Here is a 25,069-nt window from a genome sequence, read left to right on the forward strand (position 1 = left end):
AATTGTTTGCAGGGTCTTTTGGTCTACAAATAACAGCAATTTCTTTCTGTTTCTCTCCGAAATTTTTGGCAATCATCCAAAAACTTTTTTTTGGGCAACTTTGCAAAAAAAGGTCACGACACCCACCTTGAATACCAGGGCTCCAGAGCTGTGGTTTTCAATAGTTTAGAAAGAGAAAGCTCAGGATTCACATAATGCTAGCAGTCAAGTTATATTATGGGCATCCATGTAATAGCAGGGAGGTTGGAACATTCCATTCCTTACTCAATCAGTTTTCAATATGTACAATCTATGTACATTGCAAGTTTTCAACTTTTGTTATTTTGAGAGATATTTATAATATACTAAAGTATGGGAATTATTTATTTCCTGATGTACAACAGTTCCGTAAGAAACGGTGAGAAATCCAAGCAGCAAACGAATGTTCTAGACAGTTTGGTTTGTAAAATGAGAAGGAAGGTCATTGACTAGACACGGCGGACAGTGGTTAAAAGGTTACCAGTTCACTCTGGACAGGGTAGAATGATAGTGCTGAGGTTGTGAGGAGACAGGTTAGCTCGTCACGCGTAAATATCCAAACCAGGTAAGATTCGGAATAATTTAAGTTCATCCATTACTTGATAAAGCCCACACAGCTTCTAAAGGTGACAACAGACTTAGGTGATAAAAGACGGTTTGTACAGCTGCTTGATGAGTGATGTGCCAGTACCCACATATGGTAATGAATCCTCACAGAATATGATATACCACCTGAAAACTGATCTGTTGTACTGTAATATCATCCAACTTTAGGGAAACTGTGTAGTTCAGTAACCTTTGTGTATAATTTTATTGTAACTTCTGTTGATATGATCCATGGACAACAACAATTTTAAGACAAATAGCCTAAGGCTACAAGTAGTGATAGCACAGATGTATTGTTTTCCCAGATGCTGTGCTGCTGTATTCATTCAAACTTTTGGCCATTGGGCAAATTTGGGGTACCGAGGAATAATTAGAAACCGATACCAGCATTGTAACCGTATCGGGGGTGGGGAGGGGGGGGATGTTAGTCTCTGTCTGTAAGTTTGAATAGTATGTTTATAATCCCTACACTGAAGATGCAATTGACAAAATAATATGTACATAATGATATATGTCAGCATCGCAAGTTTCATTTTCGAATACACTATGCAACCTGTAAAGCTATGTATATACACGTAGATAAAACACTTGAAGAAAGTTTATGTGTAACAAATTTGTATGTACAGTATGGCACGAAAAGAGGGAATATACTGTATGATCAAAGTAAAAATAAAGCTTCTTTGTTGATATGTACATATTATGGGCTTGATTATCTATAGCATACAGGCAATACATATTATCTTCCACGTAAAAATGAAGGTTTTTTTCCATGTTAACACATATATAGTATCTACATATAGTATGTTAAGATATAAATCTTCCACAGAAATAAATATATCATTAACTTTCACGGTGACAAAAATAAAGTCTACTACAGAAAAATATATATCATCATCCGCGGGAATTTTTTTTAATTTTCATTCAACGGAATAACAAAATGAAAACAAGATGGCAATCCATGGAGTGGCTGATCTCATCTCTGCCATGATGGAAGTGATTGTTGGGTTACTATCTGAATGCATCTGGTTGTCATCTTTTTAAGAAGGCTGGAATCCAGTTTCTTAACATATATATATATAGTTTAGTTTAAACTAAAGGAACCTCCTCGGACCTAAATCACTGAAGGGTGATCCATTGTTTAGGTAATTTCCATGTGCAGCGCACACAATCATTGTTGATAAAAAACAAAAATGGTGTGAATATTAATATCAATGTTGAGAGTTAGTGCAAGAAATCAGTAATTGTATGCATAAAATCTTCATGGCCTTTTGAGAGAAGTTTAATAATAATTTAAGACATCTTTTCACTTGTTGTAAAAATGTCAAAAAACTGCTAGTAAGTCCCAGGAAGCGTACTGATCGACAAATTAAACTTTATTATTGCTTTTTGATAAACCACGAATATATAACGTTGGATGATATATTCTGCAAGATACATTTACACTCCGTTTGTGAATATTTGCTTCTTATCCTCCCTTGCCAGTCTCATCACAGCCTTATTCTCTCTTGCTCTACCATCGCTCTACATAGATCTCATCTCTACATGTGTACTTTGCTCTACCTTGGATGTGAAATTAACAATTTTCACATTGATCATAGGAATCACAAAAAGGGTTGGCATCTTTGACATCCTGGCTCCTGTTTACTGCACATGTACATATAGAGAGTATTGTTAGATAACAGTGAGCTGGATTATTCATTTAGACAAACTTGTCCAGGCAAGTTCCTAGGCACCCATAAAGACATCTCTCCAGACAGGACATACAGTCCTGCAATACCATGCAACTTCCTGTGTTGGGATTGTCCCTGCTGCAAAACTTAATAGAAGGGAAGGAGGATCCCAGAGGGTATCATTCCAGCAACGAATACATACAACTCCATAATGAAGAATACAGGCATAGAATCAGATGAAGTCGTCTGTTAAAAGCTCTGATATTACTAAACTGCAAACTGGAAGATGCTGTTAGCATTGATTTTGGCAGAATCGATTTAAATGGGCCAGCCTGCATTTTGTATGCAGAGACAGTGTTACAGTCTCTTCCTCTGGAGAGTTCTCTGTGTACAGTTCATCACTGGTATATAGTATGTCCATTTTTTAATAGAAAAATTTGTATGTGTATGAACAAGCATATATGTGCTGCAGTTACTGTAGACCTAGACCAATCTGGTACAGTAGCTCTCGATGCAGACAGATGACGTTGATCAAAGTCTTGTCTGGATTCTCACACGTTCATATGTATACTGTTAATCCATCGAGTATTGATCTTAGTTAAACATCCTCATCTTTACGATATCCTACTCTTACGTGAATTACCCACCACTTCCTCTCGTACAATTATCTCGTATCGCGACGATGCAGAAAAATTGCACGTTCAAGCGTTTATCCATCAGGTTACTCCGCAAGTTGATTTTGTTCACTTAGAGCTGCGAAGGCAACTCGTGCTCTGTTTTGAAAGAAACATCTGTCGATTCTGTTTCTGCTTGACGGAGCCAAATGGTACCGTATTGACAGTAGCAACTGCGAAAATTAGCTGAGATACCAGGCAGGTAGATGAATACACCTTGTGGGTAATATTAGAAAAAAATTGCAATGTAAAACAAAAAAAACCAGGGGAAATGTTATGTGGGTATAGATGTAGCACAAAAAGTTAAGCCTGTTTGATTAGTTTTCATTAATTACTGTTACAGGCTAGGGTTCATTTTTAATCTTCATTTTAATCTTTAAAGTATGTAATATATAACCCACGACGAAAGGATGTATAATGTACATCTCGTTGAAATCAAATAATGCTTGGTTTATTTTGTATGAAATGTCTGTGCATCGAGATGGAAAAGGAAATTTTACAGACTAGTGGAGAGGTTCAAAGTTATTAATTTATTATTATGAAAAAAAACATAGTTCAAGAAGGGTGATGGTCTGAGGCATAAATCGTGGCGGTATGAGAATATTCGATAACAGTATACCTGTTGGACCAAGCCACCAGTATAATCCGGTGTATGCCACAAATATGAACATTGAAGTTTCGCAGATCTAGTACCCACACAAAGACACTGCTAAAACTCCAAATCTACCCTGATATTATTATTATTAACAATAGTTCTAGTAATTGTAACAATGATGTTTGTCTGTTCGTAGTGTGTCTAAAATTGCCTATTTTGGCAAAGCCTGTACGGTATTTAAATTTATTTTTAATTTATTTTGTATCGTCTCAGTTGAGAGGTTGTTTCAAATTCAGCACTTGAATCAATCATTCATGTTAAACTTGTTTTCTCATTGAAAAAAACAGATTTAAAATTGTAGGGGGATACAGCTGCTTATAATTCTCTTTTGTCTCAGAATGCAAATCTGAAGGAGCAAGAAAGAACAAATATAACTTGGAGGTTGAAAAGTAATCCAAGGCCTTAAGCCCGGGTCACATCCGCGCGATTCAACACGCGATTCAACTCGCAACTAAAATCACGCACATCAGAAAAGTTGCTTCTGAGAAGTTGCGCTGATTAGGACATTGCTCTATTGCAAATCAACCCAAATCGACAGCGCAACTTTTATGGCGCAACAAGTTGATACCCGTGTCTTACTATGCGATTCAACCTTCAATTGTATTGCGAGTTGAATCGCGTGTTGAATCGCGCAGATGTGACCCGGGCTTTACATCTGTACTGAGCAAGTTGTTTGTAATTTGTATTTACTTCACTCCTCTCTTACCTGTCTCCATTCTACATATACTGTATGCACTCAAATCTACCTACAGTAACCTCCCAAAAGTTGTTAAAACATTTTAGCAATGTGCCCCCTTCCCTCCCTTCCAAATCTATGATTTTCAAGGCATACAACTGTATTTTCCAGTGTGATTTACATCCTGTAAGTATCGGGTTCATTATACTTTAACCTGCTACCGATGTTTTCCTGTTGATTCCTTTTACTTGCTGTCAGTTTCCGTGATTGCGTGCATTTTAACGGGGTTCACACTTTTTCTCTGACCTCTTTACAAGTAACATTGATGTATAAATACTATATTGTTTATTGTAGTGCTCAATCGATGCATGTATGGTACATGTACGATACATGCACAGCCAATTGATTTTTACTGTTGGTACTTCACATTCTAATCAAACATCATAAAGTAGCTCTTCAACAAACGCCAAACTGAAATTAATTTTCGGATGTTCTTGTCGTCGTCTTTTATTCTTGGAAATATATCTATATATATGTTGATGACCTTAATTAAACAAATGATTTACACAGCCCTCAGAAAAAATCAATGATTTAACCTCGCTTTTTGGATCTAGCTAAGTGAAACTGCACAGATTAGAAAAAATGATGAGAAATTAATCATCATGGATCTAGGCTATGAGTGATAAACTGTGGCTGTTGTTCAGTGGTAGAGAACTAACGAGAGGGTATGGCCTCCATAAGAAGGGTGGAAGGTCTGGCCGCACAAGGTGGACACATTAATGTGTTCAGTACCAACAAGGGAGGTCTATTATCATTGTATGTGTATAAGTCTTTTATATCTCGGTAACAGAAAGTGCTATATGAAGCTGGGAGTTAGACAAATGAGTTTTAGTTTAACTGTGAAAGTCTTAAATAACATGATTAATTATTATTTTCCCCCTATAGCTGACTTCCCCTTATAACTTTAACTTCAAGTCAAGTACACGAACCCTCCTACATTAAATTAGTTATCTATGAACTATGAAACTATAAATAAATAAATATTTGAACTGTAATCCTTTGCCAGGTCATGAGTACAAAATAACATGAGTACATATAATATAACGTAAGTACATAATAACTAGTGTCTTAAAGGTTTGCAACTGAACATGCTATGAAGCCGAGAGGTATAGCAATTAAGTTAAGTTTACATTGTCTATATGTCTTACATATATATTTCATAGTTTAAATTGGTTTATGTTGGCTCATCAAATTTTAACTGTCAGTACTGCGTGCCAACAAGGGTTTTCGTAAGCTATTTATCAGTGTTAGTATTCCATATCTCAGTGAAGTAAAAACTTGTATGAAGCTAGCCCATCAGTTTACATTGTCTAATATATGTTTAAACATATCCCCCACCCCCAGCCCTTATGTTCGTTTCAAAGGTATCAGACTATGCATTAGTTCCTGTTACATATATAAGTTAAATATGAACTGGTCACTCATCCATTCACTGTCAGGCCCATGCGCAAAATTTGCACATGTATACTGTATGGAAAATCCTCTAGATTCTGTCTGCGAACATCCGCACGGTCGACCATGTATGTCCCGATTCTGTGAAAACACGCATACAAAAAGGCGAATGTCTCCTTTGTGGCAATCAGTCAACAAAACAGCGTGTATCCACAAAGGGTCTGTGATAACATTGTGTAAGTGTTTTTTCCTTAGCAACGGTAAATGCCATGACGGGAGCTGGCATCAGCAGTTTACATTGTCAATGTCTTACATATCTTCCTCAACCTCCCCCCTCCTGTGATGCACCCTCCTTTCCCTTTACCTCTTCTTAAACCTTTAATCAGACTATACAATTAAGTTCCCGCTGCGTTACATTAATTAAAATTTTAGTGGTCCCTCGTCCTTTAATTAAATATGTCATGTCTATATTTATATTTATATTTATCTGTTTTTACTTCGTTAGAGTTTCTTTCCACTACAACAGAGACTTTTAACTTCCTTGTGGGACAAATGCCTGCAATATACTGCTGTGACCTTTGAATACATTTAAGGTCAAGCATACTTAGTAAAGTGTAGATATATACTGTATTAGTTTATGGATTGTGATTGTGACAAGAATCAACATCTGGTTTTGTAGACCTGTAATTGATATCAATACAAGTGCCTGTGTGCACAGTAGTACAGGGATAATACAATTTGTTCCCCCCCCCCCCCCCCAATTAAGAAAGATCTATCAAAGGTGATTTATGCACTGTATTTTTCAAAATAAAATGAAAAAAATGTGTATTTTGTATTTTATTGAAGTTGAAATTTACGACATTGAAATTATCTTCAGTGTAGGCTTGCAGCTAGTGCTTTATTTGGCGTATATTTATATTTCATTTAACTGTCTATACCTAACTTGATGACGTACTGTAGAAACTTTATGCAAAATCGAGGAAATAATCAAGGTAATATCGGTTTCTCTCTCTCTCCAAAAAAATATATCAGCGTGACCTTTGGATCTAAAGATTCGTTGCCGAGGGTAATATAAAATATGAGCTTCACCAAAAGTGTTACCTTGGAGCGTAGCAGTCATAAATCTGTGAAGTACTCTTTAAAAGTTGATTTATTTGTGCACTGTATAAATTTTATATACTGAACAGCCAGCCCATCTGTACGTACATCAGAAATAAATGCTGATTGGATCGGTTTCCAAGTTCCTCTGAGTATTAACACATTTTTCAGAAAGGTTCATTTTACTATTGGGAGTCAAACATGCAACAAATTATATATACTCTGCTCCTCGCTTACCTATCTCCTCACAAGCTCAGCACTCTCGCTCTACCGTGCCTAGAACGAACTGGTAACTTTTTAAACACTGTGATTCCTCTTTCTCCGGACCCCTCTGGTCAATTCCGTCCCTTCTCATTCTACCACCCAAAGTGCTAAGACGTTCGTTAGTTATACAATATATTCGTTATGTTTTCGTTACTATACAATATACAGTACAGTGCTCAATAATGGCTTGCCTCCATACAGTACAGTAGGTTTTAATCATGTGTGCACACTGTGTAGCAATCCTCTGAAGTACAACTCTCTACATAAATGATGCATGTAATGTACTGTGTACTAGACATGTACAGTATACAGAGTTTGTGATGTATTGCAAAATTTATCCGGACTTTGCTTTAAGTCTTTTTAACCATGATTTGTCCCATGGAAAAATCATGCGATGGAGCAAGATTGCATGATATCTACCTAGCATCGCTCTTATGTTGTTGTTTATAGGCATACGAGCCTGGATCGTGCTATGCAGTCATATTATATAGTGTGGAAAACTGGAAAAGGTAGACACATGCAGAGTGCATTGAATTAATGGCTTTAAATAGCCATTATTTATCCATGCGGATGTTGGCTGGCAATCCACTGGTGTTTGTTCACATTTTAGTCCGATTGTGGCGTTTCGAGGGTAACTGTAACCGGAAAGTCCCAGATTGCAGACCTATCGCCAAGGTACAGAAAGAGGCATATATTGTGTTAAGATTGCATACGTAGTATGCATACATGTCGTTTGTTCGTTTGTTTGTTGGCTCTTTTGTTTGTTTGTTTGTTCAGGGTTTTTTTTCCAAGAAGCAATTCAAAGTAAAAGTATAACAATAGAAGTATTAGGAAGAGGAAGTACGGTTTATAAACTGTATATATATATATATATATATATATATATATATATATGTAGTGTTAAAGCATGTAGTCAATGTCACTGCAAGGGCATACTTTTGAAGTGAATGATGGGTGAATGGTACCATACTGTAAAAGGGAAGGCAGAGTGCTGTGAATTTTTGGCATTTTAAATGTATAACCATTTTCAAAAGTATAAAAGTAACTATCCAGTGTAGGTTTTTACATGCCTGTACATATTACAGTGCCTTACACTGTTATTGTAAACCAGTTTCATCAAACAGATTTACAAAAAAAATAATAAGTCAATCAAATAATTATCTATTTTTTTCCTCCCCTTCTTTTTTGTAAAATTCTTGTCTGATTTTTACTATGTACATGTCTCCATCCTGTAGACGGTAAGCATACATAATTATGTACCTATTGAATTAGAAATTATTTACATCGTTTTGCACCATAATCATTCATTTGTGTAAAGATGTTTACAATTTTTTTTGAAATATTTATAAATATTTTGGAAACATGGCATGATGGCAGGACAGCAGTTCTCTCCCTTTGCATCTTTATTAAATTTCATACTAAATCATGACAGATATTTTTATGCTAAAGTTTAATATGCATGCATGCTACAAATTGCTGGTAAACCACTGTGTTTGACGTCGTCTGAGCCAGGAAAAGGTATCAAAAAAGGAAAAGAAAAAAATAATGTAATTTTTCAATTTCTTGCCCACTTACAGGCTCTATTATCAAGTACTGTTCAATAATTGACACTTTTCTTAATTTTATTTTTGTGTATTATTGTTATTTTTCAACCTTGGATCATCGTACTACAGTCTTTGTCCTTCTTTCACACATTCAGTCAATGTTGTACGTCCTTCTTGGAATGACTCTCAATGCTAAATGAAAATGACGTTTGCTTTGACTTCCTGGTCAGTAAAAATATTTGTAACCAGGAACTCCCTCGATACAGCTAGTTGACATGAAGTTCACCAGAAACAGACCCTCAAACTAAATATCATGCAAATTTGGTAAAATTCTGTCGTTCTGTCGTTAATATTGCAACTCTCTTGAACCGATAAGTTCCAAACAGTCCCTGTTTGACTTAACAAGACGTAACTTAATTGACGGATCTATGAACTTGAACAAGAAGATGGCGGACTAGATTCTTGAGCGATGCTAACAACACACACACACACAAAGAATGGAATCCCTGACGAACTTTACTGCCAAACAGATTCTCTTATGATCAACTTTATTACATTTATTAGGATTTTAGGATATTAGGATTTAAAACATGTCTGACATATTAACAAGAAAGACTAGAACTCCCTAATTGATGATAAAATCTACTGACAAATATCCTAAAATTATGCATTCAGTATATTTTATCGGTCTTCTCCATATAAGTGATTTTCTTTTCTTGTCAAAGTTTAATTTTTTTTATATCCATCGTGGATTTAATACAGCCAAAAGATCGATCGTCTACAAGTTACTTCGCTCCCCGCTTACCTGTCTCCCAACAACACTGTGCACCTCTATGACCAGACCCCTCTGGTCAGTGCCCTCCCTTCTCATTCTACCGCTCAAACGACATATGCTTCACGAACAGAGTAAGGAGATCATTGGCAAAAGATCAATTGCCTACAATTTTGTTGAATAGAGGTTGTGGATTTTTTTTTGGTCGCAAGTCCATATGCAGTTAGTGGAAGGCAAGATCAACTGTTGTTTAAAATTTACCAGATTATGTTTGGATTTCTAGCAGGTGCTTTTGTCATAATTAGTCAAATTTGTTTTTCAGGCAAGTTTACCTAACCTACGGGGTGGCAGTATTATCCAAATAAAAAGTTGCATCTGATCAAACTATGAAACTTGTCCTCGATAATTCAACCAAGTGAATGGGAATAAGGAAGATGTTAATGATTCTATTCAATTTTATCGTATTTTTATCTCTTTGTTCTCTTTCAATTGAAACCTTTGATATTAATCACATACATTTCATTTTCAGCCACTCAGACATTATAAACAGTTTTAATTTTCTTTCTCATCATTATTTGAAGTGCCAGGTGCTATATATGAGAGCATATCATTTATTTCATTTCATTTCAGAGAGCTCTATAAAGTAATTAACAACTCTCTTTTCAAAACCCCTGTTTAATGTTGATACAGTTGCGTCATTTGTGTGAAAACAACCGGTTATGTTTGATAAGGGTATTTCTGTTCTATCCTGAGTCACAAGAAATAACTTTTACAGCCAAATGAATGAACTCAAACTGTGAAAGTACTGTAGCTGGTTAGGTGAACGGTTGAATTTACTGCGCTCCTCGCTTACCTGTCTCCCCACAGCCGTAGCACTCTCGTTCTACAGTCCAAAAACTTTATCCTAAAAGTCTTATTGGCAAAGTACTGTTACATTAAGGTTGCATAAAGTATCGCAAATATGCCAGAAATTCAGATATCGGTCAGCAATGCTCAAATTTTCAAACTTGCATTTAACCGCCATCACTCTGAAAAGTAATTGATCAACACTGTGATATTTTAATTGTCGAGATTTTTGAACAAGCCTCTATTTATGGCAATAATTTGGAGGATCAGAGCGTCAAGAAAATTGCTTTTGAAAATTTCTAGCATTTTTCAGCATGCTAAAATTTGGGGCCAATACTGATTATCTTTGTATAGTGTGACAGGTGCTTCTGAGGTCTCATTAGTTATTAACCAGTTAACATTTTGCTCTTGGTTTACACTGTTTGTATCGTTTTATAAACTTTCATAAAATATCGCATATATATACTTGCAAGACTAAAACCAGCAATGTCACCACAAGTATTATTTAAAACTAGAGCAAACAGCGTTTCCCGTAATTGGTATTCACATCTTGATGTACATGTACTGGTAAACGTGAACTCTTCCAGTCAAAATAGTGTTCTCAATACAGGTTTAATGTAATCTGGCCCAAAAATGTTATTTATAGGTTATGTGTTTAAATAAAAATGGACTTCATTTTGCGATTAACTGTTCAAACAGAAAATTCATAAATTTTCTTTCCATTTCATTTCATTTGTAAAATCAATCCATTTGCTTCAGTTATCAACCATGCATGAAAAGAATATATATGGTCTGAATGAAATTTTGATATGTCTCTTAGTAGAATTGCAGTATCAAAGAGCTACATAGTCAACAGACATCAAATTTGCATGAAAGACTAGTCTATGGTATCTCTGTCTTTCACTTGAATCTGACCTTTGACATTTGACAACTGAATTGTCCATGATGTACCCAGAAAGAAGAGGAAACGAGTAATGACCTGGAAGTGGGTCAGTGGGTAAAGGGAAGGGAGGTGGGTAGGTGGGTGGAGGCATGGGAGGGAAAGGGGATGTGGATGAATGGGATAAGTTACTGCATAGGAAGCGATGTGTATGAGTGGAGAAGAGGGCCTGGATGTGTGGGTTAGTGGGGAAAGGCGCTGTCAGCTACTGTGCAGGATTTTGAAAGTACTAGCCAATAATATTTGATACTCCAGCCCACCTCAAAACACCTCCTAACACAATATCTCCACAAACACAAGTTGAATCAATGTCATAGATGAACTATGATGAGTAGATGTGCCCCTGTTGGCTCACCCACACTATGAATATGTTGGGCATCGGAGCCACTAAGCGTTCTCGTTCTTTATTCGTTCTTTATTTCCAACGGGATTATTTGCATGTCTCAATTCTTATGCTTCACTCTTGAGTAAATATTACATTTGATATACTTACAGTAGTTACTTCATCCCTCAATATAGAGATACACTGGCCTACAGTACAAAAGTACATGTTACAAAAGTTGTCGATGTCGGTTTTGTAAAAAATGTTTGTAAGGAGACTGACTACTCACCTTACTGCTATTGCTTGTTGAGATTGTTACTTTCCAGTTTCAACCCTTTTGTTTTTTCACCACCTATATTTTGTGTAGAATATCATAACGAACAGTGTAATACAAATCCTAAGCTGTACAGAAATGAACACACTCCATTCCCATCCCAATAACTTAAGCTGCACACAGTTATTGACCAACCAATAAATTGATGCTCCCAGTGTACTAATATTGTGTTCCGAATACTAACAGAAGAACTTCATCATACCTGTCTTACACCTGTCTCCTATACCTGTCAATAGTCGGTAGCATTTGGATCCTCTGTCATTGTAACTTACTTTTATCGTTATATTTTTATTCCTCTTTTCCAGGAATGTCCAAAGACCATCATGAAGCAGACTCGATATTCAAAGTGGTTTCGAGAGAGATACATTCCCGACATCAAGCTGTTCTTAGAGCCTTCTGATGTAAATGACTATGAAAAGTACTACAAACTCAGTCACTACGGTCTACCCTTTGGGCTAGGCGGAACTCCCAGAGACAGTTAGTATTCACCATCTTTTTTTCTGATGGGATGGGGTTGGGGAGGTGGTGGGGGTGCTGCTTTATTCTTGAACCTGTTCTTAGAGCCTGCTGATGTAAATGACTATGAAAAGTACTGCAAACTCAGTCAGTACGGTCTACCCTTTGGGCTAGGCGGAACTCCCAGAGACAGTTAGTATTCGCCATCTTTTTTCTGTTGGGAAGGGGAGGGAATGTTGCAGTATCCTTGAAGCTGTTTTTTCTTAGCTTTTTAATCTAAATGATTTAGAAAATTCTTTGCTGCGCATTTAAGGATATTTTATTCTCAGCAATTTCCCTGCATAGTAAAGTATCAGTATTGATCACTTGAACAATTATACCAGCATACTATCGCAATAACAAAAAAATAATAAACAATAAACCAACAAGGGCTCACCCTTTGTTCCTTCATTACAAAGCAAAGCAAACAAGTGTTTGATGAGCAATTCTGAGAATCCACGTCATACTGTATATTTAGTTGATTATCGATTCATGTAGTGCATTGATAGGAGTTTATCATGCATGTCTGTCAGTAATTATTTGCTAAGTATAGTATAAAATCCTAGAATTGGCAGATTTTAGGAGGTTTGATTTTGGCTATTAATAAAAAGATGTATTAAACATTTTACAGTCTTTACAGTACAACTGTACAATCAAGATACATGTACTCTTTGGTTATAGGAGAACAGGTGTGATCACATATGTGGTAAGAATACTTCATGCATATGGATGTATATAAACTGTATATTTTTATATATATATATATATTTATAAACTGTATATATATATCTATATATAAATATACATTTATACATATATAAACTGTATATAGTTTTTATATACATATGAAGTAAAATTCTTCCTTGAAGTAAAAGTTAATGCTGTTGTCAACTTTCTAGTAGTGACTCTTCTACGTAGTACCTTGCATCATGTGCGCACTCATTCTTGCCCTTGTAAGTTGTATCAGGCGCGTAGCCAAGGGGGGGCGAAGGGGGCAGCAGCCCCCCCCTTGAGCATATTTTTTAATTTTTTTTTAAATGTTTTTATGATATTGCTAGTATTTTCAAAGAAGAAATGCTAAAATGCAACTTACAAGGCCTGGGAAGTGCCATTTCCAGCGATCTGGGAGGCATTTTCAGCCAAAATTTTCTTGTACGCTTGGCGCCAACCATGGTGGCGCTACGCTTAGATAGTTTGCAATGCCGAATCTACAGTTTTGCTCCTCCCTTGGCAAATTCCTGGCTACGCGCCTGAGTTGTATTCATACCCATTTGGAAACCTTGGTGCAAGATCAAGTTATTGTACTCATGCAGTTGTTTTCCTTTCCACAAGTCTGCACTGTACCTATGAAGAATAAAACCTTCCCAAAGGACAGGATTTGTTGATGTCATTTGCTTGTCTGAGGTCTGCTCATGAATGTACTCTTTATACTTGTCCTTAACCTTTCATGGTTAACCTTTGAATCCACCTCTTTAAACCTCCCTGTATCTTAAGTATAGGACCGTTCATAGACTAATGAACTCTGCGTTATACAGAGGCTCAACCTACAAGATGCTGTGTGTACTTAATATTGGTTTTAAGCATAGAGTAGTAGAAATGAATAATGGGCAGAATTATTACTAGCCCTTTATGGTATCCTTTACAGCATATATATATCTATATCTATATCTATATACAGTACAGTGGAATTACGACCTTCCTTACCCGGTTTTCGAACCTCTGGACATACAATCAGCGTCCAAAGCCTAGTGGTTAGGGTGTCTGCATATAAAGCTGGAGGCCCGGGCTTAAATTAAGTAAATGATTGGAGGTAGAACAAGCAATGTTTGGTTTTTGCTGAGATTTCGAGCAAAGCAAGCTCTTCTTCAGTGCATGATCACCGAAAGTGACAAGGAGTAGCAGGGATTAAAACTTGAGCTCACAGGCCCGGAGGACAAGTCGGAGGACCCCTTCCAATACAGTGATAGAAAGTGGACAGGGGGTGGGGGGATGGGGGGATGGGGAGGGGAAAATGACATTGCATAGTGGCTAAAGCAGCAGAGATTTTTAAATGGCACCTGGGGTTCGAGGAACCAGACAAACAGGTACCTAATCCGGTACCTAATCCGCTCCGAGCTTCCAAGCTAACATCTACATGAAAGAGTTGGCTAGACCTAAAGGCAACAATGCCAGGTGGGTATGTCCTGCTATGACAGGGTTGAGGCCATTAAACTCGAGGCATAAACTGTGCGCAAAACTGTACCAGAAACCAAAAAGGGGATTAAATGAATTACTGTACCACCAACGAGCTACACTATCCAGGATGTACATAATTTGCAATTAAAACACAATAATGTCTAACAGGTAGTCGTCAAGTTTGCAAAGTGTATACATACTCAAGCATTGTTTCTCATTTCCTACAGTACTTAACTTGTCAATGGGTATTGTCTTTAGATCATTAACAGCAGCTATAGGTAATATACCGGAAAGTCCTCATCAAATTTAATTGGCAGCATCACAGCATTTGTTTATTGTCATTGTTGCTAAATGACCATCGACTATGGAACTGCCAAAAAATTAAAATGACACCTCTTCCTGTCATTGGTAGATAGTGTAAACACTGAGATGCTGCTGTATTCAGTTAGGTTTACATACCTTAAAGTCAAGCTTCATGGCCAAGAAGTCTGAGTCTTCTGAGATATCCCAATGATTTCCTGTGCCAGGCAACAGTTGCCAATTTGATTATTTTAACTTGGCACATTTAGCCAGCTTGTTTGAGTTGAACTTTAGAACCATTCATAATGTGTTAATGGGTGACTTCATTGTTGATGTGCGTTGAAGGCTTAAAAAAAAAAAAAAAAAAATTTAAACACTGGTTTCAGTCTTAGTTGTGTTTCTGGATTACTTTGTATTATTTTGAGAAATTAATCCATTAAACATCTGAGGATGAATAAATTCTGGACTACTTTATATTGAAGTATTAAGTCTAACACACCTAACACATCCATTCCATGGATGCCTTTGTAAGACTTCTCATATGGCCTCAAATAACCAGTTTATAATTGCCAAAAAATGTAAAGCATTACACAATATTAAAACAGGAAATTTTTTGTTTTGATCCTGACAGAAATAGAAATATTCTCCGGTATCTATTGGTTGGTCATGTCCAGAGTTCTATTTCTGTATGTATGGTATAGTTAACTTCCAGTTCACTTTCCATCAAAGGGTATTTTCCCTCCAAACTCTATACATGTATGTAATTGATATATACTGTCTTTTTCCTGACACCTCATCCTTGATAACATCCGTAAGTAGCAAATTTTGACTGGAAAATTGGTTATACTATATGCTCCCCTGGTAGCTGAGAAGCTCGTTAAAGGTGGTTAATAATTGAGGAATTGAAGGGAAGAAAATAGGGCTTGAAGTTCCATTTAGAATGTATTTTATGATTTATCTTATAAGTTATTAAGTATCCTCTGAAGTCACCATGTAATTGGAGGAGGCATTACTTGAGGCATCAATATTCTCTTTTTTTCTCTTTTTTTTTACTTTATTTTTCCAAAGAGGGTGATAGGCTTGGATTACAGATTGTCTCTTAAAAGTGTTTGTGAATTAAAGCATTTCTTTTGCTGATGGTCGGCAAAAAGATTTACATCAAGACGTTCTGGCAGTTTTATCTATCCTACTGAGTGAATGTTTTTTAAAAGATCTACTGCTTGAAAGATTAAATTTAAATTGCAATTGATTAAACTCAATTGATTGATTGATTAAATCTATTGAATGGAGGTTTTTTTTTCAATCTACTGAGTGAAAGTAAATTTAGAGTGCAACTGATTGAACTTAAATGCCCTTGTAAATCTAGTGAATGAAGGTTTTTTCAATCTACTGAGTGAAGAGTAAATTAAGATTGAAAATTGATTAAACTCATATACCCTTATCAACCTAGTGATTTGGGTTTTACTCGATCTAATGAGTCAAGAGTAAATTTAGATTGGAATTGATTAAAGTCAAATAAGCTTATCAATCTAGTGTGTGAAGGTTTGATCAATTTTACGGTTTGCATAGTAAATTTAGGTTAAAATTGATTAAACTCAGACACTCTACTGCCCTTTTCATTGTTATTATTTAGTGTGTGATTTAAGGCCTTGTCACCAAACTATAGCATGCTATTAAAGAATGCCTAGAAGTTTTGCAACAGAAGATTCCTTGAGGCTCTTATCTTTGACATTATTCCCAGCCATTGAGGAGTACTAAAATAGAATATTAAAATATGTCTGTTTGGAGAACTTCTTTTACAGGGGCAGTAAAATGCTCGTTGAAATATGAGCATGTGTAGGTTTAACATCATTCTAGCATATTTGGGGCCATTCTAGCATATTTGAGAGAAGGACAGATGATCTGTTTAGGAGACACAAATCCAACTATCATATTGAGCTTAAAGATAAGAGATCTCTGTGATGAACAGGCACCCCACGGAACAGATTAGAAAAATGTTGCTTTTTTGGGGAGATATATCCTAGTTTAAAAGTTGTATCAAGGGAGGGGGATGTCAGATTTTACTTCACTGCAATTGTTGCAACAACTCCTCCCTCCTCCCTCCTCCCTCCTCCCTCCTCCCTCCTCCCTCCTCCCTCCTCCCTCCTCCCTCCTCCCTCCTCCCTCCTCCCTCCTCCCTCCCTCCTCCCTCCTCCCTCCTCCCTCCTCCCTCCTCCCTCCCTCCTCCCTCCTCCCTCCTCCCTCCCTCCTCCCTCCCTCCTCCCTCCTCCCTCCTCCCTCCTCCCTCCTCCCTCCTCCCTCCTCCCTCCTCCCTCCTCCCTCCTCCCTCCTCACTCCTCCCTCCTCCCTCCTCTCTCCTCTTTCCCTCCTCCCTCCCCCTCCCTCCGCCCTCCTCCCTCCTCCCTTTTTAATTCTATGCACGTTTCTATGAAACATGAATTCTGATAGAAATTTGCACAAAATTGTCTATGATTATCTAGTCATACTTAATCATACTTGATTCAGTAAAGTTTTCCTCACATAGTTGTATTTGACTAAAAATCAATTTAGTCAATATTCGGGGTTTCATCAAGTTTGCCCACATTATTGATACAGGTGTTTTTTATGGTTTTCTTAAATATTCATGATGCCAACCTTGTCAATATTTGAAGAAGCATCATCATGAGCAGGCCATAGAATTGAGCTCTTTTGCTTGAAGATTGTTAAACTGCCCTCTTTTCCTGTCGTAACAATGGCAAATCGCATTTGCAGCATTGGACTCGTAACAGAAGTTAATAAGCATTTTTGGCTGCTCTTGCAGACAGTATTGTCGATTCCTCGTTATGATGGTACAAAATTGATAAGAGAAGAAGGGGCTATTATTACTTTAATCCCCATATTACTTTAATCCCCAAATCCTGCAAAGGATTTTGGCGAAGTAAGCAAGTACCGCCCTATAAAAATTTAGTAACTTCAGTGAAGAACTGCAGACCTCCCAGCCAAACCTTTAAAACCTTTAAAAAACCTTTATTTTGATAAGTTTAAATATATATATATATATATATATATATATATATATATATATACATTTATATATGGTTTTCATCAAATTTACCCAAAAGCATTTCAGTCAACAATTTACTGGTGTTTTTGTTTAAAGCCAAACAGGCTGATTTTTTTTGGGTGATTGCCCGGGATGAGTGCTCTGTCAATTGAATACGTTCAGCGTCTGTTTAGCGCACTGATGGGAGATTATTTAATTGATGTATCATTCCTTGAAAAAGATTTAAAAAAAAAAAAAAAATAATGATATATAATGAATAAAATAATTTTCTAAATAAATGTCAAACAAAATAGAGCATGGCTGGTTGATGTATGGTACGAAACACTCATTTGATGATATTTCCATAACTTTCTTTAAAATAACTGTTTAAAAGAATGCTGAAAACTGTGCTGTAAGTACTTGAAACTTTGTGACGAAGTAAGCTTATATATTATTGTAGCTGTTACAATACTGCTGTGACAGTCGATAACATCTTGATATAACATAACTACAATAATCTGTTAGGCTCAGGAAACTGCATTTAAGTACCTCCAAATTTTAGCATCTTACTCCTCTTGAAATTATACCAAAATCATCGCAGAAAAGCTTCTTTCTAATTACCTCTGTGAGCGAAAGTGGTCTGAAGGTGTCAATGACAGACAGTTGATATATTGATCACAGCCGGCCACTATTTTGATCTCTCTAGCATATTTGGGCAAAGCTTATTTTAAGTTGGTTAGTTATCATTGTTTTAATCTGTTGAAATCATATCATGAAATATTAATACACAATTGGATACACCGTCATGCTAACTACTGTAAGAGATCTCTCCTAGGGCTAGGATAGTTCCGAGTAAATACATAGGAGAGAGGTTATATAGTCATCCTTAAATACCTAAACCAGTAAAATTTTTGAGTTTTCTAATAAAGACATCTTTTTTAGTTACATTTATTTTGCAGACACTTATTAGTTAGTCATTTATCGTATCGTCAAATACTGAATATGTTTTCAAATTTTAACACAGAACACAGTATGCTTAAAATGGGGCTGCCGCTATCGCTCGTAGATGTAAAAAAAACAAAAAAAATCAAATGTTTAAGCCTTCGGGTAGGCAGTGAACCATAGAAATTAGAAGGTAACACGTGCCATGATGGGCAGTGAGTAATGACATTGCAGACATCACCTGCATGCTACGATGGAACTTTGATTGATTGAAACGGTAAAGAACAGAATTAAAAGGATTTTTTTTTCCATCTAACACTAGACTTGACTTGTTGATCTATGTTGGGTGGAAGAAAAATAGGTGAAGCAAATTTAAAAGGATTTTTTTTTTCTAAAAATAAACTGACTTGTGGATCTACTTTGGCTGCAAGAAAAACAGAAGGTGATGAAAATTAAAAAGATATTTAATCATTAAAAACATGAACAAAATGGATCATGTGTCAAAACCAAAATTATGTTTATCATTGTTGAACATTTTCAAATTTGAAGATACATCTTTGCATATGTGGGTGGGTGATCGGTGAAACCGACCACCGTAAAATCCTAATCCCTCACTAAGCCAACTTGCATGTTGCTTCCTCTCTGACCTGGGTATGATAACAATGTGCTATATTTTTTCACATAATGTGTCATGGTTGGCCAGCAAAGGAAGAACAGAGGTCCCTGAAAACCAAATATGATACTTCTTAGTTAACCAAAATTGCACCAGGTACGATGAAACTTAGTTGGTATCAACCTTAAGAGGTTTGCAAATGAATAACAACAACAATAATAATAAATTTAAAAATATACATTTAATTTTTTGTGACACACAAAATTGTCTATTTTGGACTAAACAGTCAATAAAGTTCTCTCTTTAAGAACAGATAATTGGATTGACAATATACATGAAACGGCAATGGTTCAGAGAATCCAGACCAGTGAACAAATTTCCATTCTCCACCTGGATTCAAACCCAAGCCACGTGCTTTATTTGGGAACACCCTAATCAAGTATGCTATCAACACTGATTGCAATGCCCACTAGGACCGGTCGTCATTCCACTGAAGGCTTTTGTCACCTGTATCGAAGAATGCTAGTCCTGCTTAGCGACGTATTTTGCCTCACTCTAGAGATCAATCATCATGCTAACCAAACTCGCCTGATCTTGAATGTATTGCTTTTTCTCTCAGGATTTTGAAGGATATTGATGACAACTTTTAATTATCTTATAATTCCACCTTTTGACATAATATTGAAAGGTCTTTCACTGAATATGGGTTTATTGCAATTATTTCACCATTTAAGTTATTTCTCTCCCCTATTTTTCTTTGTTGCAGAATTTGGGAGATTAGTTAATAACATCAATTATACCAAATCTTTTATGTTTGCCGAAAAGAAGCGGCCACGATGTCTTAGATGTGCTGTGATTGGCTGTGGAGGGGTCCTCAATGGCTCATCAGCTGGGGAGGAAATTGACAACCACGATCTAGTTTTCAGGTAAACTCAATGGCTTCACTGAAAAGGGATATATATGTATGTGTATATTTTTCTGGTGTATATATATACATACATATATATTTTTTTTCTGGTGTATATGTATATACATATAGAACAGTAATCTGATGATCGCTCAATGCATGAAACTCTGAGTAACAACTAGTCTCAACATATATATATATATATATATATATATATATATATATATATATATATATATATATATCATACATACATATACATAAAGATCATCCCACCATAAAAATTCCACTTCACGACCAGTTTCCTCCTTTTGGGACTCATCAGACAAAGGTAGGAGTTCAACCCCGGACCTTGTGCCACAGACGGAAGTCCATACCACTTGACCACAGTGATTCTACTTGTGTGAATGCGTATATATACCTACCTCATTTGTGTGCAGGCTGCATACATGTTTGGTCTTGGCATTTTTATTCCTTGCACAGTGTTGGTACCATCAATATGCCTACAAACTTTGTGGAGTATTTTTCAACCTTGCACAAGTATACTGTTTGGGCAGTCTTCTGGTTAGACTATTATTCTGAAATCTGATTCTGATTTTATACATCACTGAAGATATGAACCTTACTTCTCATCTAAGCGGAGCGCCACCACAGAAATTTTTTGAGTAAAGATACTCCTTATATTGCCAGAAATTACCCTTTCCAGGCCTTGCTAATTTGCAGATAAACGAAGAATAAATAGGTGTCATCGCCAACAAAATGTGACAAAAGTCAATAGGTAGATGAGAGCACAATAAAAAAGTCAATATTCGCGAATAAGTAAAAAGTGGTAAAAAGCTGAAAAGGGCGCCAGCAGTCCATTTGAGTCCGTCGGGGGGGGGGGGCATTCGCCCCCCCTGACTGTATGGACGCTCCCCCACTGCTTGAATCTGTTGAAATGACATCTGAGGACTTGGAATTCCTTTGTTCAAGTCCTTAGACCAAATACAACACAAGTGTAGGTACACACAGGTGTGTTTTACATTCAGAAGTCCTGAGTTTTATATCTTGGAAAAGGTGTAAAGAAAACCGAAAGGTTCCAAGAGAGACATACTATAGAGAACCCGGAGACGGTCTTTCGTGGTCAACAGCCTGAGTGTGTCTGAGTAGTTTATTTTCATTACATTATTAGAATACAATACATTGGTATGCATGGCCTTTCATAAGGTATGCACGGCCGTTCATAATACTTAGGGTGGTGTGCACACGATCTACATATTGCACACGAACTTCTTTTATTTGCACATGTCACTAAACTCTTAATATATAACAATCCTCCCTTGTAGCTAAGAGACCACTATTTTATTATTGCAACAACGAACATATAATATAGCAAAATATTCACGGAAAATATCAATTCACTTTGACAAGTAATCTACTACAAAAATACTACACGACTAAACTATTGGAGATATCAAAATATACAACTTTCACAATACACAAACCAATAACATCACTGACATACCGAATCATGAAACATGATATAAAAATACACTATTGATGTCTGTCGAACATAAAGTTACAAATTTAAAAACTTAGGTGGTCGGACAACTCTACCGGACCTGGTTTTTACGACACAAGAATCTCCAGGACTAGAAAGTTTTGAACTAGGTTTGGTTTTTGCTGGCGTAGAAATAGGGGTTTGCTCATCAAAGTTTTGAAATTTAGAATCAATAGGAATATTAGATGAAGCTTTAGATGGAGACGTATTAACAGATGGTGAGGGATCTGGCTTGATGTCTGGAACCATAGAAGTATGTGGTACAGAAGGAAACCTTATGGCACTGGGTGAAAACCTGGTATCCTGATTTGGATTTTCAATATCCATTTCAGGATTAGCATTTTGACGTTTAGAATCATCATGCCTGAGGTGATTAGCATGCACATACCGACGGTTGTTCCCTGGTGTTCTAACCAAATAGGTTTGTGGACCTTTAACCTCAACTATTGTCCCAGGTATCCACTTAACCTTTCCTCCTCTCAAATGTCGGACTTTTACCGACTGGTATAGGTCGAAGGATATCATTTTCGGATTTACACCATCTTGATAGAATTTAGATTTAGCCTGACGGTACTCGACCGAACGTTTTAGAGATGGCTTAACAAGTGTAAGCTTGGTATGGGGAGCTCTTTTCAAAAAGAGCTCTGCTGGGGTCTTTTCAGTAGTTGTGTGGGGAATATTTCTATACTGAAATAGAATGTGTGCAACCTTATGCTGTAAACTAGCAAACTTTGTTTCTGATTTCTTAAACATTCTCTTGAAAGTTTGAACATGTCTTTCTGCCAAGCCATTGCTAGAAGGGTGGTATGGAGGGGTCAAAGTGTGTTGAACAGAGTTAGTTTGAAGAAAACTTTTGAATTCCTCTGCAATGAACTGTGGACCATTATCAGTCACAACTTGTACAGGAAGACCAAACTGAGAAAATACTGTTCGCAACTTGGAAACCGTAGCCGAAGCTGTTGTACTCGACATGGGGAAAACTTCAAGCCACTTAGAATGACTATCAACCAGTAACAGAAACTGTTGGCCATTAATTTCTGCAAAATCTAGGTGAATTCTCTGCCATGGTTCGGTAGCCCAAGGCCAAAGAATTAGGGGTGTTTTCCTTGGGGTGTTCTGTTCATTTGAACAAACAGAACAATATCTAACTAGGTCCTCAATGTCATAATCCATGCCTGGCCACCAAACAAAAGATCTACCCAGAGATTTCATACGAGACATACCGGTGTGACAATCATGCAATTCATTTAAAATGTGTTGCTGACATTGTTGCGGAATAATAACACGTCTACCCCATAAGATGCAACCATTTTCTAGTGAAAGCTCTAACCGTCTTGTCCAATATGGTTTCAATTCCTCCTCCTCACAATGTTTTGGCCATCCAGACAAGGTATATTCGTATACTTTTGTTAAAACAATGTCTTTGTTAGTGGCCTTCGCAATCGTCTCAGCTGTAACAGGAAGCTGATCGACTACGGTAGAAAAAACATAACATTCATCAGGATCTGTAATTTGAGTTAATTTGTCTTGTAATGGCAATCTACTTAAAAGATCCGCATTGGCGTTTTGTGTAGAAGTGCGATAGACTATCTCATATTGATAACCCGCTAAAATTAGAGCCCAGCGTTGCATCCGCGCTGCAGCTAAAGGCGGTATCGCTGACTTTGGACCAAATATGCGGGTCAAAGGTTGGTGGTCTGTCACCAAGGTAAATTTACGACCGTAAAGATACAAGTGGAACTTCTTTAACCCGAATATTATAGCAAGCCCCTCTTTATCAATTTGGGCATAGTTTTTCTCTGCTGAACTGAGTGTCCTGGAAGCATAGGCTATAGGACGCTCAGTACCATCGCTTAACTTGTGGCTTATAATCGCACCTAACCCATAGGGACTCGCGTCTACGCTCAATACCAGTGTTTTCGTAGGGTCATAATGAATTAGTACTTTATCACCGGTTAGGACAGTTTTTACATACATGAAAGCTTGCTCGCACTCGTTGGACCAACTCCATTCCGACTTGTGTTGCAGCAATGTATACAAGGGGTGAAGTTTGGAAGCTAAATTTTCAACAAACTTGCCATAGTAATTAACTATTCCCAAAAACGACTTTAGCTCTGAAACATTGGTAGGTCTTGGCGCACGCATTATTGCTTCAATTTTGTCTTGAACTGGTTGAATGCCCTTACCACTTAGATCATGACCTAAATATTGGACTTGTGGTTTGAAGAATTGACATTTGCTTGCATTTAAGCGCACATTATACTTATCAAGTCTATCGAACAGAAGTCTTAGAATCTTAAGATGTTCTTCGACATTGTTTGTCGCAACAAGGATATCATCTACATAACAAAATACATGAGGAATACCAGTCAATATTTTGTCCATAGTGGATTGAAATAGCACAGGAGCCGTTTTTACGCCGAAACAGAGACGCTTAGGAGCTAATAAACCTTTATGCGTATTCAAAACTAGCAACTGCGCTGATTCTGCATCTAAGAACAATTGATTGAATGCACCAGTTAGATCGATTACAGAATATACTTTGGGTTGTGAGCCTTCCTGAGCCAATTTCGCAAACAAATCTTGCACATTAGGAAGCTTATACCCATCATCTTCAATTACACTATTGACCTGTTTGTAGTCTCCACAGACCCTTACAGATCCATTTGCTTTAGGTACATGTACAGTGGGGGATGCCCACTTACTAGATGTTACTGGGGTTAGGATATCTGCTTCAATTAGCCTATTATATTCTTGTTCCACCTTGTCAACCATGGAATAAGGAACGGCTCTAGACTTTTGATAAGTCGATTTTGCATTCGGTTTTAATTTCAGAGAAGCTGTAAAATCTTTAATCCCTGTATCTTTATCAGAAAATAGTTTACGATGCTTCTCTAGAAGCTCACGAAAACCTTCAGGATCACAATGTTGGCAAGTAGGAAGCACAATTTCAGATTTTCTTAAAGCACCAATGTCACCCAAGTGATTTTGACCTTTTTGTCTTAACTGCGGTTCGGATTTCACAGTGAATATTTGGTTCCAATCTAAGTTTATCTTTTGCAATAAATCTCGACCAAACAAAGATGGTCATTTACCTTGTACAACAATGATATCAGCCAGGTGGGAAGGGCTAGACTTAAACTTAACAGGTACACTAACGTAGCCTAATGTGGGAATTAGCTCACCTGTATAACTGCGTAAAGC

At 36.9% G+C, this 25,069-nt stretch overlaps 1 protein-coding gene across 2 annotated transcripts in view; it reads left to right on the forward strand.

The window, feature by feature from the left end:
* LOC139958398 (CMP-N-acetylneuraminate-beta-galactosamide-alpha-2,3-sialyltransferase 1-like) overlaps positions 1-25,069 on the forward strand; it is a 57,937-nt gene that overhangs the window by 16,774 nt on the left and 16,094 nt on the right. For both annotated transcript variants that reach the window (XM_071955455.1, XM_071955454.1), the window contains exons 3-4: positions 12,177-12,348; positions 20,185-20,344. In XM_071955455.1, the coding sequence (XP_071811556.1) occupies positions 12,177-12,348; positions 20,185-20,344 (332 nt within the window). The remainder of the gene's footprint in view (positions 1-12,176; positions 12,349-20,184; positions 20,345-25,069) is intronic.

Source organism: Apostichopus japonicus, chromosome 18 (assembly GCF_037975245.1).
Source record: "Apostichopus japonicus isolate 1M-3 chromosome 18, ASM3797524v1, whole genome shotgun sequence".
NCBI classification, from domain to species: domain Eukaryota; kingdom Metazoa; phylum Echinodermata; class Holothuroidea; order Aspidochirotida; family Stichopodidae; genus Apostichopus; species Apostichopus japonicus.